General features: G+C 42.0%; 1 protein-coding gene across 1 annotated transcript; it reads right to left on the minus strand.

Annotated features, from left to right (window-relative positions):
• Positions 1 to 1,159: 1,159 nt before the first annotated feature.
• Positions 1,160 to 15,396, minus strand: LOC308142503 (SLIT and NTRK-like protein 3; the record flags this gene model as incomplete). Its single annotated transcript, XM_080512961.1, has 6 exons — positions 15,157 to 15,396; positions 13,930 to 14,181; positions 12,477 to 12,592; positions 11,294 to 12,220; positions 9,651 to 9,870; positions 1,160 to 2,314 (listed from the first exon to the last, which is right to left on the minus strand). The coding sequence occupies exons 1-6, from the start codon at positions 15,370 to 15,372 to the stop codon at positions 1,160 to 1,162; spliced, it is 2,886 nt and encodes a 961-aa protein (XP_080369087.1). The 5' UTR covers positions 15,373 to 15,396.
• Positions 15,397 to 16,158: the final 762 nt, after the last annotated feature.

The following is a 16,158-nucleotide window of genomic DNA, read 5'->3' on the forward strand; positions in this document are numbered from 1 at the left end:
AATCAATACAATAACCTCTGTGCCTTTGTCCGATGAAAGAAAATGTGAAGCTGAGGTCCTTGTGGCCCCATTAAGTCTGGCTGATTAAGAAATCCAAACTGCATCCATGGCAACAATGTCCTTCTGTCCATCAAACTTCCTTTGTTTCATCTTGCATTAAAAAAGAAGAAGAAGAAAAAAAGATTTTCTGTATCCTTCTTCCAAAAAACTGAACTTTTTTATAATTTCACACAGCAGCCAACTCTTCCTGAATAAGTCTCCCATCCTAGCCCTGTAAAATTTTTTTTAACTAGATAAGCAAATTATGTTAACTGGATGAGGCGATGAAAATGAACAGAACTGCATACAAACAACTCCAATATTGATGGGGTATATTATTATTTTTGGCTCATCCAGGGAATGCAATTATTCGGCGGGCTTTGATTGGTTTTAGTCTCAGTCGTCCATCGGCGTCCCATCCATTGGTAGTCAAACCTCTTTGTTTAGATAAATAGATCTGTATTCATAGAAAAATAAGCATTGACCACGCTGCTGGCTGTTCATTGCTAAGGCACTTGGCTGTTTTCAGTTATTCCTCTTCTTCCCGCTGTGTCTCTGTCGTTCCTCCCTGTTAATGTGTCTGCCCAGCTCGCTCCACACCTTCTGACTGTCACAGTTTATGACTCTGTGTTTGATGTCGCAAAGAGCTGGTGTGTTTCACCTCCACGTAGGTCTTTTGTGAGTGATAATATAGCATTACCGCCCACAATCACCACCACCAGTCTTCCGCTAATTGTGGTGCATTGTGGAGTAGAAAGACCAAGCCTTGGTATTTTACGATCGTGGAGGGAAAAAAAAAAAAAACCTATGGTAGCTGCAGCTGAAGTTTTCTTTTTTATGCCTCCAGGCAGAGATTTGAGATCAGCTAATCCTTGCCAAATACCAACCTATATGCCAGTGGTGGGGGAAATTCACATTGACCTCAGCTCGTTATCCAGGAATAAACATAGTGTGTAGTGTAGTCCCACTCCCCCACGGGCTCCTCTCAAAGCTGTGCCATCCTCTGTACAGGAGTCATTGTTACTGGATGATTCATCCCCCGAGAGGGAGATGATGAAGAGACAAGAGAAGAGGGGTAACAGAAAGAGGAGGAAGTGGAGGAGGAGAACGAGGAGGGCCATTAAAACTGGTAAGAGCGGTCCAGCACCTCCATGTAGTCCGGTGTGGTCCTCAGTCTGGCCCTCTGCTCTCCTGCACTCTGCTCACTCGGGGTGCTGTGACTACCACCTGCTGTGGAGCTCGCTGTGGTGACCACAAGCGTTTGGTCAGGCCTTGCGTCCTGTTTGGAGTCTTGGGGATGGGGATAGCGGGGCGGGGGCCTCGCATATTTGTCTGGCAGATCTCTGAACTCAGGAGTAGGGAGTCTGAAGAGGCAGTCCACCAGCTCCACCTTAGGGGTGGGACCCTGACTGTCAATCACTGTGGGGCACAGGATGCCATTCCCGTGGAGGCTGGCAAGTGGTCCCATTGCTCCTGTGACAGTATTGATAGGTGACGAGGACACCTCCAGAGCCCACTCCCTCTCCTTCTCTGCGGCAGAGCAGTATCCCCCCTCGCACTCTTTCGTAGCTGCAAATGTCTGCTGCTGCTGCTGTTGTTGCTGCGGCCGCTGTTTCACTGCAGCATCCTGCTCCTCTTTGTAAATGGGATTGCTACACATGTGCGAGGCTGCGGCGGGGTCAGAACTTTTCGACGCAGCCTCTGGGGGCAGGATGGTGTCGTACACGTGGCTATGTTCGGGCGGAGGCAGCGGCGGTGTCTCCGGGAGGCTGTGGTGATGGTGGTGATGGTGGTGATGGTGCGTCTGCTCAGTGAAAATTCCACACTCCATCTGGATGCCAGCCAAGTCTACCTCTCCCTGGCGGCGGAACGGCAGCTTGTCCCTCCTCCTTAGGGCGTAGGCGATTAGTGCCGCTGCCGCAAAGAACGCAGAGACAAACAATACCAGCAGGCTGAGCACCAACACCGACAGAGGGATTGAATCCTTCCCCTGAGGGATCAGCGGTCCCAGCCCTGTGCTGGGATAGCCAACCGATACACCTCCATCTGCAGCTGTGGAGGTGGCTGTCTGCTCCTCGTGGTCCTGATCCTCCTGGGGCTCCAGCTCCGGGCAGAGCAACTCCATGGAGAGGGAGCGCAGGTCAACGCCTTTGGTCTTTTCCGGGGAATGGCAAACCACCTCTCCCACCACGACCACCGCGCTGAGCCCCTCCAGCCATCGCTTCAGCGGAGCTGCTTCACAGTTGCACTCCCACGGGTTCTGCTGCAGGTCCACCTGGAGAAACACACAAGACCGCAGCGCACTGTCACTGTGCAATAGTAGACTAATTACTGATCGGCCATGCAATGCGAATTCATGAATCATTTTTGTGGAACGTGAACAAAAGTAGACAATTTTGGCAACACCCCTGTGATATGATTAAGTTTCTAAATGTGTATTAGGTTGAAGTATAGGGCAGTAAATAGCGCTCTAAAAGGGAGACAGCAAGAAACATGATCGTACATCTGGACTTTTCCCTTTCAAAATGAGTTTCTCAGCATTTACATAATAGAATACAGCCCTGCACAATAAGAAATGTCTGTAAATGATTTTTTTTAAATGTGCAAGTGATGAATGGGATGTATTATTGTAAATAATGTCATTACAGGGTCATCAAAACACTGAGGTGCTTGTATTCACTGAATGCCTGCGCACAGGATAGATGCTGTATATCCTCAATATTCAACACCCACAAGTGCTCTCTTGAAAATGTGTCCACACATGTACTACAGCAGGGTACAGAGAAAATGTGAGTTTACAATGAAGATCATTCAGAATTTTACATAAGTGGTTATTCACAAACTCACCAACAGGCTTTGTGTGGCGAGCATATGCAAAGATCGTGGTGCTATAATCCAATAGGTATGCACATAAATCTTGTTTTCTCAATGCCAGCTATTGATTATTTGTCCGAAAACAAACTGAAATATTCACTTTGCCACACTTTGAAATGGATGAAGCAGATTTATGCACAAAGGAAATCACTTACATCACATTGTATTGTCCACAGAACTGATCTGTTCCATATCTTTAGCAATGACACTGGCAATGAAAGCTGATATTCTCTCTGTCATACATCCAAGGAGCTCGAACGAATGTTGTCATGCTAATTTGGTTAGTCCATCTCGCTGGCTTACAGATAGAGATGGATGCTTTTTGAGATGATTCAGCATTGCTGCTATGGGAGCCATGGCACCAGGCTACTTCCCCATTCCTCATATTGCACAACCGGATGCTTCTTCACTTTATTGAAGTTAGCCCACTGTGGGCTTTTGTGCGGCTTGTATAATTGCAAGTCGAGGGTAAGTAGAGGCAGCACTCAGCAGCAGTTTTAACTCGGTTCAAACACTTCACTATCTTGGTACCGGAAAGTGCAGATTTTTTTTTTACAGGTTTCTGCGTTATTGAGGCACATCTGGGGTTTAATGCAACATAATTGAACAAACTGACATTTCAAATAAACGCGGCATGAACAAAATATCTGCTTGTTTTTACTGTTTTATAACATTCATGATGACGATCTTGCATCTGTTTGAAACTCTTGAAGCATTTTATTGTTTGCTATCTCGCATATCCCAAGGGCTCCAGCTCGTTCTCTTTTCCAAGCATCTGTCCAACACTTCCAACACTATTTACAATTTATACGCCTGGTCACCTAGTGTGTGATTTGCTGTCAACCTGTCAATCACAACTCTTGTGATGGGAAATTGGACACCCTCACTTAGCTCAACAAGTGGTAGTTGCGGAGAAAACCGAAGACATCCTATATTTTTGTGAGCTAATTTCGCTTACAAAGCCAGATTATGTTAATGGTTGGAGACACCAAATGATACTGAAATGAGATTCAGTGAAACCTCCTTTGTCTGAAAATATATTCGCCTGGCTTAGAGGGCTGAGTTTTGGATAGAAGTTGCTGCAGAGGAGCATATTTGCTCTCATGGGTTTTTCCATTATGATGGAGATCAAGGATCAAGTGATAATTGTCCAAAATTTACTGGGAGAGCATTAAAGAAATTCACATCAGGGGAGAAAGTCAGATTGTTCTCAGTGAGCTGTGTGTCTTTTAATTGATCACTTTGCCCAACCAGCAACATCCTGCCAGTCATTAGAATTGCTCCAGCTAGCCCACAGAAATATAGTCAATATAAGCAGGTTGTGGAAGTTCTGGTGCGGGGATTTCGCCAAAGTCTCTGGTGACCAGACGCCCCTAAGCTTCAGCTCGCCAAGCTTTCTCCATACTGATGAATGTGTTTCATTGTCTCCTGAATAATACACAGAGTGAATATGAAAAAGACTGCATTTGAAGACGAGAGTGCAGTATATGCAAAATTTAGTTATTCTGAGAATTGTGCGTATTGGAAATCTGTCATTACAGCTACATGAGAGATATTATACATACAACTCTCACAATCAAAGCATGGGTACTCAGCACTTATACTGCTGGATTTGTTATGGTGAGCGTTCTCCAGGAGATCTCCTTTTTGTTATAAAATATTGTAATATACTCTCATGGTGTGCTCGTGCTCCTGTTGCCTGCATTGTAGACTTCAACCTCTGGTAGTGATTTTCCATTTCTCCCAGAGTGACTTCAACCACCCCTTGAGATGGGCCATGAACTTGCACTATCCAGCGGTTTGTGTTTCATGTAGGAGGAGAGAGAGTGGTAGTAATAGCAAAGAGCAAAGAGCATGAGTTTCTGGTCCGTTGAGGCTCCTGTCAGTGGAGGAATTGGCATCTCTGCCTCGCTGTGATTGCTGAACATCAGCACAACACGGTGAGCAGACGAGCCCTTGATCTTCTATTCTGACAGAAAACAACCACTGACTTTTAATGTTACTGTATGACTGAGCGAGGCATGCTGTGTTTGTAGAGTGCAGCAAACTATAAGTATGTAGACATGGAAAAATGAATATGTTCAGTGCACTCCCCTCCAGGAAACTGCAATAGTAAACAAGAGACTCTAACCAGGTTCAGTGTTATGTTTTTAAAGATTCAAAGATTTAAGGTGTTTATTGTCGCATACACTGCAGAGAAATGTGTTCCTGTGAGCGTTGAAGTCCTGATTTCGTTGCTCACGAGAATGATAAAACATGAAGTCATAAAAATTAGATGAAAAGAAAGCCATACAAAAACACAAAAGTGCATAAATGAAGGCAACTTAAAAGCAACATTAAAGAACTGCAATAGAAATATAAACAATAAACGAACATAACTACGAAGAAAAAAATAGAGTTGAAAACGAATATTCACACAATAGAGCAAGGAGTGTGAAACATCAGCTGTGGGTTCAATACAAATCAGAAGTCAGTGTGAAATAATATACCTGAGCGCAATGAGAAAAGGCAAATGAGGTAGATCTATGATTATAGACTCCTGCTGGATGTTTGGGAGTCTGATGGCAGTGGGAAAGAATGATCTCGAGCCCTTTTTTTCCTGGAGCCTGTCCAGATTGCCCTCAAGACAGGCTTTGGACCCCCTTTGTGATCTCTGATTTGCCAAAACAATACAGTGAAATCAAACAGCTGGTGAATACACACACACACACACACACACACACACACACACACACACACACACACACACACACACACACACACACACACACACACACACACACACACACACACGACTCTCAACAACATACAAAAGCAAGACCCTTGAAGATTTTGTAAGCTGGAGTTTAGCAGGTCTGCTCTAGTCTCCAGAAGGAGAGTTACCAAGGTTTTATTTCTCTTATGCGAATCAAAATTTGACAACCTCTGAGCAGGAAAAGCCTCCCAGGCTGAGAGCTGCTGCTAACATACTGTATAACTGACAACGGCTAAATATATGTGGGTCTCACTGATAATCCAGAAGTACAGATATGCGTGAATGTGCAGTCAGCATTCATAGAAGGCGATCATGCACACTCATAAAGTAAACTACGTATATCTTTTAATTATATTATTTATTTTTATTCCTAAAGAATACAATCATTTAGTTGTAGTCGCCCATCCCCACATTAGCACTGAACAAACACACTGATATAGAAATTATAAAGTCGTAATACGTCTGATCCTCATTATGTCACGCCATATTATCCGTCCCATCAGATAATTAGATATAAGTGGTTATTAACACTGGGTTACTCTCTCAACAGTAAAGAAATTCTGCAAGAAAACACATATTTCAGTGCCAGGGCGTGAATGTCACTGACTTTATCGACATTTAATTCTTAATCAGATGTACTGACACATGCAGTGAATGGAATCCAAAGTCCAGCTCAAATAGATGAGGAATCTGTATTATTTCCAAATGATTGGCCAAACTCTGCAAATGCTAAAAGGATTGTAATTTCACAAGCTTTTACTGGGCGCTATTTTTACCCTTAAAACACCTGTGATGGTTGTGGTGACTTTTTTTTTTTTTTTACTTTAGTCTGCTGTGCAGTGTCAGCTAAAATAATGGTTTGTTTTACAAGACAGTGTAACCTTTTTTTTTTTTCCCACCGCATGGATGGCTATTTATTGTGCTGAGAGGATTAAATATACAGTGTGAGCAGCCAACTGAAAATAATGGGTATTACTGTTACCTATCAGTGGACTTTTAGAATTGAGTCAATATTAATGCAATTAATGTGGCTTAACTGTTCAACTCCAAACCATTTCGCATGATTTGAAATAACCAAATGTATAATTATATTATTTTTTATCATGTTAATTGTTAATATATTAATAATATATATTAAATTATTATGTATAATTAGCTTTATCGGTGAAACGTCTGTGTTCTGTCTAATAACAATAAACATGAAAGGTGGGAATGCTGAGCCAATGCTAATATATTCCTGATATCACTCTGTGATGTTTTTGAACGTCCTCAGTCAAAAGTCAATCTGCTGCATGCTTCAACTGTTTAGTTCAGTAGTGTTCCATGTTTCAACTATTATTCTGGTGAAGAGTTAGATGAGAGGATTTACATAGCTGTCAGATCTGAGAGCGGTATCAGTCTTCTCTTCCGACTCTCCTCTCATAGCCCGGCAACCACCTTTTTGCATCAGGGCTATCACATCACCATTGTCTCTTTCGCTGTCTTTTCAAAAAGCTTTTAACCAGTAAGTACCATATAGTGTTTATCATGACTGAGCTGAAAATGAAGCTCGCAGCCGCCAGTGAGGAGATCTCAACTGCTAAAAGCCAGCTTGGTCAGTGACAGTGATGATTCGGGGAGTCATGCTCTTGGCCATGAAATAGTCTGTCTGGTCGGCAGCACTGTTGGGCTTTTGCACTGGTTTTTGCACAGATTAAACAAACAAGAGCTGAGAGTTAAATGATGACCTTTCGTGGAGTTGCTTGGTGGATTATTGCCTTTGCATAGAGCCAAGGTTTATATTTAGCATACAGATATACTATTGATCCTATCATCTAACACGCTGGAACAAAGCAAAGATGCTTATTTTCCTTTTAAGGGTTTGTCTGCATGTGCTGAACAACACTAATAAACACGATCAGTGAATATATATATATATATATATATATAAAAGTATAAGCGTTTATATTTTAATGCCGTATTAACTGATTATTAACTGATTATGTGGTGAAGATATGTTCTAGCTCCACATGCAAAGGTTTTATGTTGAATTCACCGCTGGTGAATACCATGCTATTTTCATCAGTCCTTTCTGTCTGAGAATTGTTTTTCTATCTGATCACATAAGGTGAAACATGGCCACGGGCAAGTTTCTTCATTACAGCTGGCAACGACAAGAAAAGTGCTGCTCTAATACACAACATGCACTTTGCATTGACTGAGAAAGACATATGTTTTCCTGAACTGTACACATTGCTGGCGTCTAGTCAGATGCTGATTCACCCACCTTTATGTTGTTCCATTCACTGCTCTCAGTTGCTCTTATGCTGCTATTAATTTTCCAGTTAAGAAATTACAGTCACTTTAATTGTGTTTTGAAATTTTTTTTTTTTTTAGTTTTATTTTTTTGAACAATATTGACATCGGGGAGGTAGTTATTCATCATATCAGGGTATATACAGTAAGTGGGTGTGACTGTATAATCCCTCTCTTGATGGTGACAATGACTCTAAGCTATACATGCTGCTGGTTTAGAGTTATCAGAATGGATTCCTTTTTTCAGCAGCTGTGGACTAAACCCCGCTTCCATCTGCGTTACCCTTTGATTTTACTGTGCAAACCCTGGCTCTAAAAGCACAAGCCAGCGCCCAGAAATCCCAGTTCCTGAGCTTCAAACAGTCCAGCAGTAAGTCAACAGGTGATATCATTGTCATATTATTTTCTGCAGGCCATGGGCAGCGCTAATGTGGCTTTGTCAGAGTAATAACAACCCTGGTAAATGAATGAATTCAATTACTGTGGCACAGATTTTGAGCACTACAATAGTGATACTGCTGGGCTTTATGAATATGGCCCACTGTGTGCTTCCATTTGGTGAATGCTTTAATGCTCTTGGACATCAGAGGTGTACAACAGTACAAAAACATAATACACTTCTACGTGGTTCCTCCAGCCCCATAAACCACTGCCGTCCGCTCCCCGAGTAAACATTTGGAAACAGCTTCCAAACTGCCAGCCTCACCCACACAACCGAGGATCAGGAAATTTTTCATGGAGCAAAGCAAAACGGAAATTCACAATGACATTCAGGCTAATCTACACCCACCTTACCTCATTCTACTCTGGCTGTCTAAGAAAAGCCCGGTACACGAAATTTGCTGAAGTGAGAGGAGGCAGAGATGAAAAAAAAAAAAAAATGTAATGCCTCGGTTCTGTCCTTTTCGATGCATTGTGTACAGCGAGCACTCCCATAATGCTGCAGTCAAATGTGTGAGGTAAGGTCTAACAAAAAGAAATTTAAAAAAAAGAAAAAAAGAAATGGATTTCACACGCACAATAGTTTATGCAGCCTATTTACTGAAAGGTGCATTAATTACAACCATGCACAAAAATTTGAACGTTCAGCTTTCTCCAGTTCAGCTCCTGATTTATTAAGACCACTTATGCAAATCAAGTCAATTGCAATTTTCCAATTAGAATACCTGAGGCGCAACCGTAGTCCCACATGCCACAACAGAGCTCCCAAAACAGCAGACAATGCAGATGACAGAGAAAACTGCAGCTGTGCTAGAGGCCAGGAGATCAGGGGCTGCCAGAAGTTTTAAATGCGGGTACGGTGTGATCCAAGATTTCAAATTGTTTTGTTTATTTTGTCAAGCTGCGATAATATAATGTGTCCTGGCAATCTATTAGTTCTTTCAATCTCATCGTCTGACATTTGAAATAAATATACTCTGCATAATTATGCACATTTTTTTTTGTTTGGGAAATCAACAGGGGTGATCCAATTCAATAATCTCCATTTTTCACCCTGCCGCTGTCACTCAACAAAATGCATCTCATTTGGCCCAAATTTGCTAAAAGCCTCATGCCAGGTATCTGACTCATATACACATGCACAGGTTAGCGGACCAGAATTTCCATCCCATCGGCACTGAGACCTTCACAATCATTCGGTGGATTTGTTAGTCACTCACTAACGTAGTAACAGGTTCGCACCAACCTGCACCAGTCCTGTGAGGTGCTCCAGCACGCCCTCCATGGGAAGCTGCAGAAGATGATTGTTTCTCAAGTTAAGGCGAGCCAGATTGACTCTGGAGAACACGCCGAGGGGGAGACTTCGCAGGAGGTTGGCATTCAGGAACAACAACTGGAGCGACGGCATGGAGTCGAAGGTGCCAGGATCTACCTCACGGATTTCATTGTACTCAAAATAGAGGAACCTGCACAGACAGGAGAGGAGAGTGTCACCGTGTGTGTATGCAAAGATAGACTATGCAACAAGAAACACAAATGGGCCATCCTTACAATAAAAGGAAACTGCACTACGTTCACATCGTAGGATATATCGACACTTAAAACGCACGTGTCATAATAACATTAAAAAAGCCAGTGAGATCATTGGTTTCACTGCTTATAAATAATTATACTTTAGAGAATGTATTGTATTTGTTGTTACTAATTTTCACAGTTATTCTATATATAAGTACTCTGAGGGTTTCTTACCTCTCCTGTATTCCTGCATGACAAAATCACCAATTAATATTCATGTTTCAAAGTCATACGAGAAATTTGATTTAATCTCCCCGTTTCCTGCTCTGAGCATTATAGGCTGATCGCTATCAAATGACATTGTGTAATTTTACACTGATGACTCTCTTTGCCGGCCTTAACATGCCTGATTAGCATGTGAAATCATTTTATTTCTTAAATAAAGGGTTGAATTTCTGAGTTCCTTTTTAAAAAGAAAAATGAAGGCCACACTGAGGGATAAAGCTGGACTCTTTTCCATGCATGCTAGTCATCCAATATACTTCCTTCGTTAAAGTAAGTGGTGGATATGGTTTAAATTACTAATACCACTCTCCCACCATTAAGTCACTAACAAAGGCTAACGAGAGGTTAAGCGCTAGACATTTTGAATATCCAGAGAGGATTTTTATTATTGATTAATAGTCAGAATAACGGCTCTGTAGATTTTCTGAACCTTATCATGAGATATGGAGACTGTAAAGCTGAAAACTAAAAGCTAATTAATGCTCTGAACATGATGATATCATGGGACAATGGTTTTTATTCATTGGACAGCGAAGCATAAATGGCAATCTGTTGTCTCCGTTCAGTTTTAATCCCCTGAATAAATATAATAACTTATCATATATGTACATCATTTGAAGTGTAATTATCATTTTGAGATTAATCAGACAGTGACGTACATATGCATCTTTGTGATGATTTTCCTTTATCTTTATTTTAAGCCTTTTTCCAAAACAAAAAATTACTGGCATCAGGCAGCTCTCTTATTAACACCTCTGGATACGAAAAAAAACTGTCATTTTCACTTTGTCACTCACACCGGACTCACACCTCTAGTGAAGCATGCGCTCTGGCAGCATGACTAACAAATGACACTCCTGGAAGAGAGTGGGCACCTTTCTTTTCAATCAAACGCCAACATAATGGTAATCAAAATGTTCTGCTCTGTGCTTTGCCCGTAAAAAAGTAAAATTAATTCCCATGTACTTGTTTACTACAAATCTTTAAATATCTAAAATGACATGACATTGCAGATTATGACTGTGTCTTCGGTGCAGTCAAGGGAGGGATTTCAAAACGTGTAGTTTCATAAAAAGAGTAGCATCCTACCTTAGATTCTGCAGCCCCAGAAACATGTGGGGGCTCAATCTTTCCAGGTTGTTGCCATTCAGGTAGAGGCTCCTCAGGCTTGTCAGGCTTGAAAAGGCCCCCTCCTGGAGGTAGGAGATTCGGTTGTTCCCCAGGTGAAGCAGGTCGAGACTGGAGAAATTCCAGAAGTCTGTGCGGTAGATCCTCTGGATTAAGTTTCCGCTCAGGTAGAGCTTGCGGCCGTTGAGAGGCCGAGGCGTGAGCTGGGATACATTGAGGAAGCTATTCTCCTTGCAGTTCACTGTGAGGCCCAAGTCTGTGATGTGCAGGTTACAGGTACAGCCCAGGGGGCAGATGATTGGGATGGGGGGTCGGGTTTGGTAGCCAGCCACAGGGGGGTTGTTGGGCATCAGACTGCGTGGTGTCGGGGATATTCTGGAGGGCCGGGGCTTTTTCGTCGGTCTGGGGTGCCTCTCCCTGTCCTTTCGCTCTGCTGAGGAAGAAGACGATGAAGTGGAGGAAGTGTGCGTGTTCTGGCGGGAACCGTGCACCATAGAGGAGGGTTTAGTTGGCCTGACTCGCCCAGGATGGGAGTTGGGTTTAGAGTTGGGCGGGATATGCTGAGGCTGTGATCCTGGTGATGGACCACCTCCCTCTGATTGGAGCTCTTTATCCGGCAGATCAGCGCAGAGCTCTTTGCGAGGGATTTCCCTCAGGTCTTTGCCATGGAGGTGGAATGGATATTCACAGGTAACGTCCCCGACTACAGCTGTGTATGGGATCTGACCCAGCCACTGCTGTAGCTGCACTGCCTCACAGCCACAGTTCCAGGGATTCTCCTCCAGCTGCAGCTCCATCAGGGAGCGGCCAACATACTCCAGAGTCCCAGCATATGCCAGGCTCTTCAGACGGTTTCCCCGCAGGTCCAGATGAGTCAGAGACACAGATCTGGTGCAGGAGGAGGAGGAGGATAGTTAGCTAGGTTAGATGAAAGGACAACATGATAGTAGAGAGAAAAGCTTCACACATTCCACTGCGGAGAAATCTTCTTTTTTTTTGTGATGACTATTTTGCATTTCATAAAATGAGATAGTATGCCAAAGAAATATTAATTCAGCAGTGAGTAATTGTATCTGACATTGATAATTCTGCAGATCTGTACTGGTATAATTCAAAAGTTGCAGTTAAATAATCACAATCTAACCTGAATAGATGAGCAGGCAAGACAGGGATCAGGTTGTCATTCAGGATGAGAACTCGAAGCTTGTAGAGGAACCTCAGAGCACCGCTGTCAATTCGTTTGATCACATTGTAGTCAGCCTGCAGGTAGGAAAGAGGAAAAGTGATGAACATGTAATTGCTCAAATTGAAAAGGAGACTGAAATGAAAACGTTGGCACTATCTACTTTTTGGAAAAAGTGCATCCCATTATGAAAAAAAAAAAAAAAAATGTAGCCAACCAGGCCATTTTTTAGATCAGACATGAGCAACTGGTGGCTCGTGGATCACGTGAGGTCTTGTCCTCACTCTTGTTACCCAGTGAGCCTAATGGAAAAAAAGTTTCACAGGTCATTTTTTACTACAATTAGCCGAGATGTTAATTGTGATTATTCTCTAATTACAATGCCACACCCCCTTTAAAAAAAAAGTAAAACCATATCCAAAGCATACATCCTCATACCAGTAACATGTAGAGTCTATTTTATAGGTTGTTTTTATTTTGTTTGTTTTAAAGTAGTCCTGCACTAAAATATACGGTATGACCTACATGCTCACAGTGTATCAGCTGGTGCAACAACTCAGATTCTCAGGCACGACTCTGTCAATAGTCCCGAAATGTAAAACCAGGGACCTTTGGTAAGTCCTTCAGCTTTTACACTGCAAAACGCTGGAACACTTTGCTTGTTATCCTGAGGGAAGTTAGAAATGTTGAAATACTGTAACAGAAGCCTAAAATGTATTGCTTTCACTTGGCTTTTATTGAAAAAGGCACACACACGTATTATTTTATTCTATAATTCTGTTTTTTCACAGATTTGATGAACTTCTTCCCTATAGTAATCATTTAAATTATGTTTTTGTTTATTCTAGTTTAAATATTTTATCTAATACATTATCTGTCCCCTAAATTCATCTTTATCTGGGTTTTATATCAGATTTATCTTTCCTTTTCTGTTTTGATATTAGACCTTCATTAATTGTCTTTTTGACATATTCATAATCGAGTTTCATCTAATCAATTTCAATACAGTAATAGTTTCAGTAAATGTTTTCACGATTCTCATTACATTCACAAATTTCTCATCCTTATTTTACATTATCATCAACTTGCCAATAATAAGTGAACACAGCATTTAAAAGTACTGTTCATATAAATTTTGATCTCTCGATATTGAGCTGATAAAGTTTCGAGAGTTTGCTTCTTTCAGTAGCCATTTTCCTCTCATATATCCTTGTGCCAGGAGTGCTCAGTCATAATTTGGCCATCTGGTAGAGAGTGTGAGAGTTTTGTGGCCTTCAAAAAGAGCAAAAGTTGCCCATCACTGCAACAGAAATTAAATATTTTTGTCACTCTGTATTTTTTATTACACGACAAATTTATACACCATTTTTCCAAATGTGATTAGTGGAGATGAGCTGCCTCTCCTTGAACCCACCTGGAGATATTCCAGAGCTTCTAAGCCAGCGAAGGTGTCATTCCTGAAGACCTCCAGCTTGTTCTCATGGAGGTACAGTCGTCTGAGTTTGGCAAGACCGTTGAAAGCTCCCACTCGGATGTCCTGGAGTGCATTGTTGCCAAGGTTTATCGACACTGCGTTGCCAAGGTGCTGGAACCCGTTGCTATAGAGACGCCTCAAAGAGTTCCTCTGGAGGTTGAGTTTGAAAGGGCGGACCCATGACTGTGACACCTGAATGATTAATTAGAGGTCTGATTAGTTATCTTATTAATTACACAAATTTAACCGTTAGAAACACCCATAAGCCACATCGGAGACAGGATATTAGACTTGGAGATACAGCATTTTAATGAGATAAATGGCAGGGCAGTAAAGTGCAGTGCAGTTTCATGTATATGAGTGACTCTGTGAAATTAGCCCATGCATTTTTTTAATTATTTTTTTTTACTCCTATACTTGAGTATTTTAATCCATTATTAACAGGGTGTCCCAATAACTCCAGGGAAAAGTGCAGTTGATTGAAAATGGTAAAGTGAGACGCCTGACAGGAACTAGTACTACTTCTCCCATTGGCTTCTCTTTATTCGCTTCCTTTACAATCTGGAATAGACCTCAAAATTCTTTTCTTTACATACAAAGCTCTTAACAGCCAGACTCGGTCATATCGTCTTTAAGAACATTTCCCTGAGCTTCCAAAAGTTGAATAAAAGGGTCCTCTCTTGTGAAACCAGCTCCCAGTTCTCTTTTGAAACATTTAAGATCAGACTTAAAACGTTCCTATTTGTTGAAGCTTTTAGTTATAGATGGCGTAGGTAACCATGGACAATGTTGATAGTTAAGCTGCTATTGGTTTAGACTAATGGGAGACTTTATTTTGTGATCTGAGCCTCAATCCCCTCACATTTGTATATGTCACCATTTCATGTCCCAAACCTTCTGTATCTCTCGCTATGGAGCTGAAAGTTCATGATCTGCATTTCCCAACCTCATCAGTCTACAGCACGTTGATGCTGATTGCTATTTTCTGTCATGCTGGAGGTCTCTTTCTCCCCAATTTTTCCTTCCTTTTCCACTGTTTTCTCACCATTTTTTTTTTTTTTTTACAATATGAAGTGTAGTGACATGACTATGTTGTAATTGGAACAATAAAGCTGAACTGAAAATAATTTCAATGAAGAGGCCAGACGAGATAAAGAAGAGTGATACCTGGCTGACGTTAGTGAAACTCCGACCGTCACAATGCACGTGCAGCACGCCTTCCTTGACCTCACACGTGCATGGCTCAAAGCATGGCTCGTCCACTTCCTCCTCGGAGTTGTCCACGAGAGGGGTGTGTGTGGAGGTGGGGGTAGGGGTAGGGGTGTGCGAAGCCCGGGACAGGCACACACACCCCAGGGCCACCACCAGAATGGCCCACTGCATCCTCCTGCTTCTCCCTCTCAGCTCAGCAGCCTGGGGCTACGGCCCGGCATCAGCCCTTCACCGCACTGCACAGCGGGACGACGTGCAAACACACGCACACGCACATGCACACACGCACACACGCACACACACACAGACGGTAATGGTTAAAAGAGGGCAAACAGACAGGGAAGCAGCAGCAAAAGGCAGTTCAGGATGAATCAGATAGATGATACATCGGAAGCATACTAAAACAGTCATAAAATAAATGTTAAATCACACAGACTGTAGCGCCACAGGGAAAGTATTCCATTATATTGGAATAATGATGTATAGGGCAAATAGAGACCACCGTATGCCACGATATAAGCTCAGCAATTGTAAACATGTGTAAGAAAGGCTGCACTCTCCACAGGAAAACAGGGCTTCGGATGAAAAGCTTTTACAAAACCAGCACAAATTGATGCAAAAACAACAAGCCAAGCAATGTCTCTGCCGCCACAATATTTCTTTTGAATTAAATATTCAAATACTGACATTGAAAATGCAAAACAAAGGCAAACACGTGGGCTGTTCACCTGTGAATCACATTTTACCATTTTTAAAGTGGCTTTTTGGACAAGTGGGGGGAAAAAAAGCTCGGGATGAATATATTCATCTGTACTCACAAATGCCGGGTGAAGCTGAAATGTCACGCATGTGTTGTTTTAATGTATGCAATATGAATATGGGTAAATGCAAATCAGATTCATAATGCTTCTGTCTAATGAACTGCTCCATTTATTAAGATGAATGGCAATCAGAGAA

Source organism: Blennius ocellaris (genome assembly GCF_963422515.1).
Source record: "Blennius ocellaris genome assembly, chromosome: 17".
Taxonomy (NCBI): Eukaryota; Metazoa; Chordata; class Actinopteri; order Blenniiformes; family Blenniidae; genus Blennius; species Blennius ocellaris.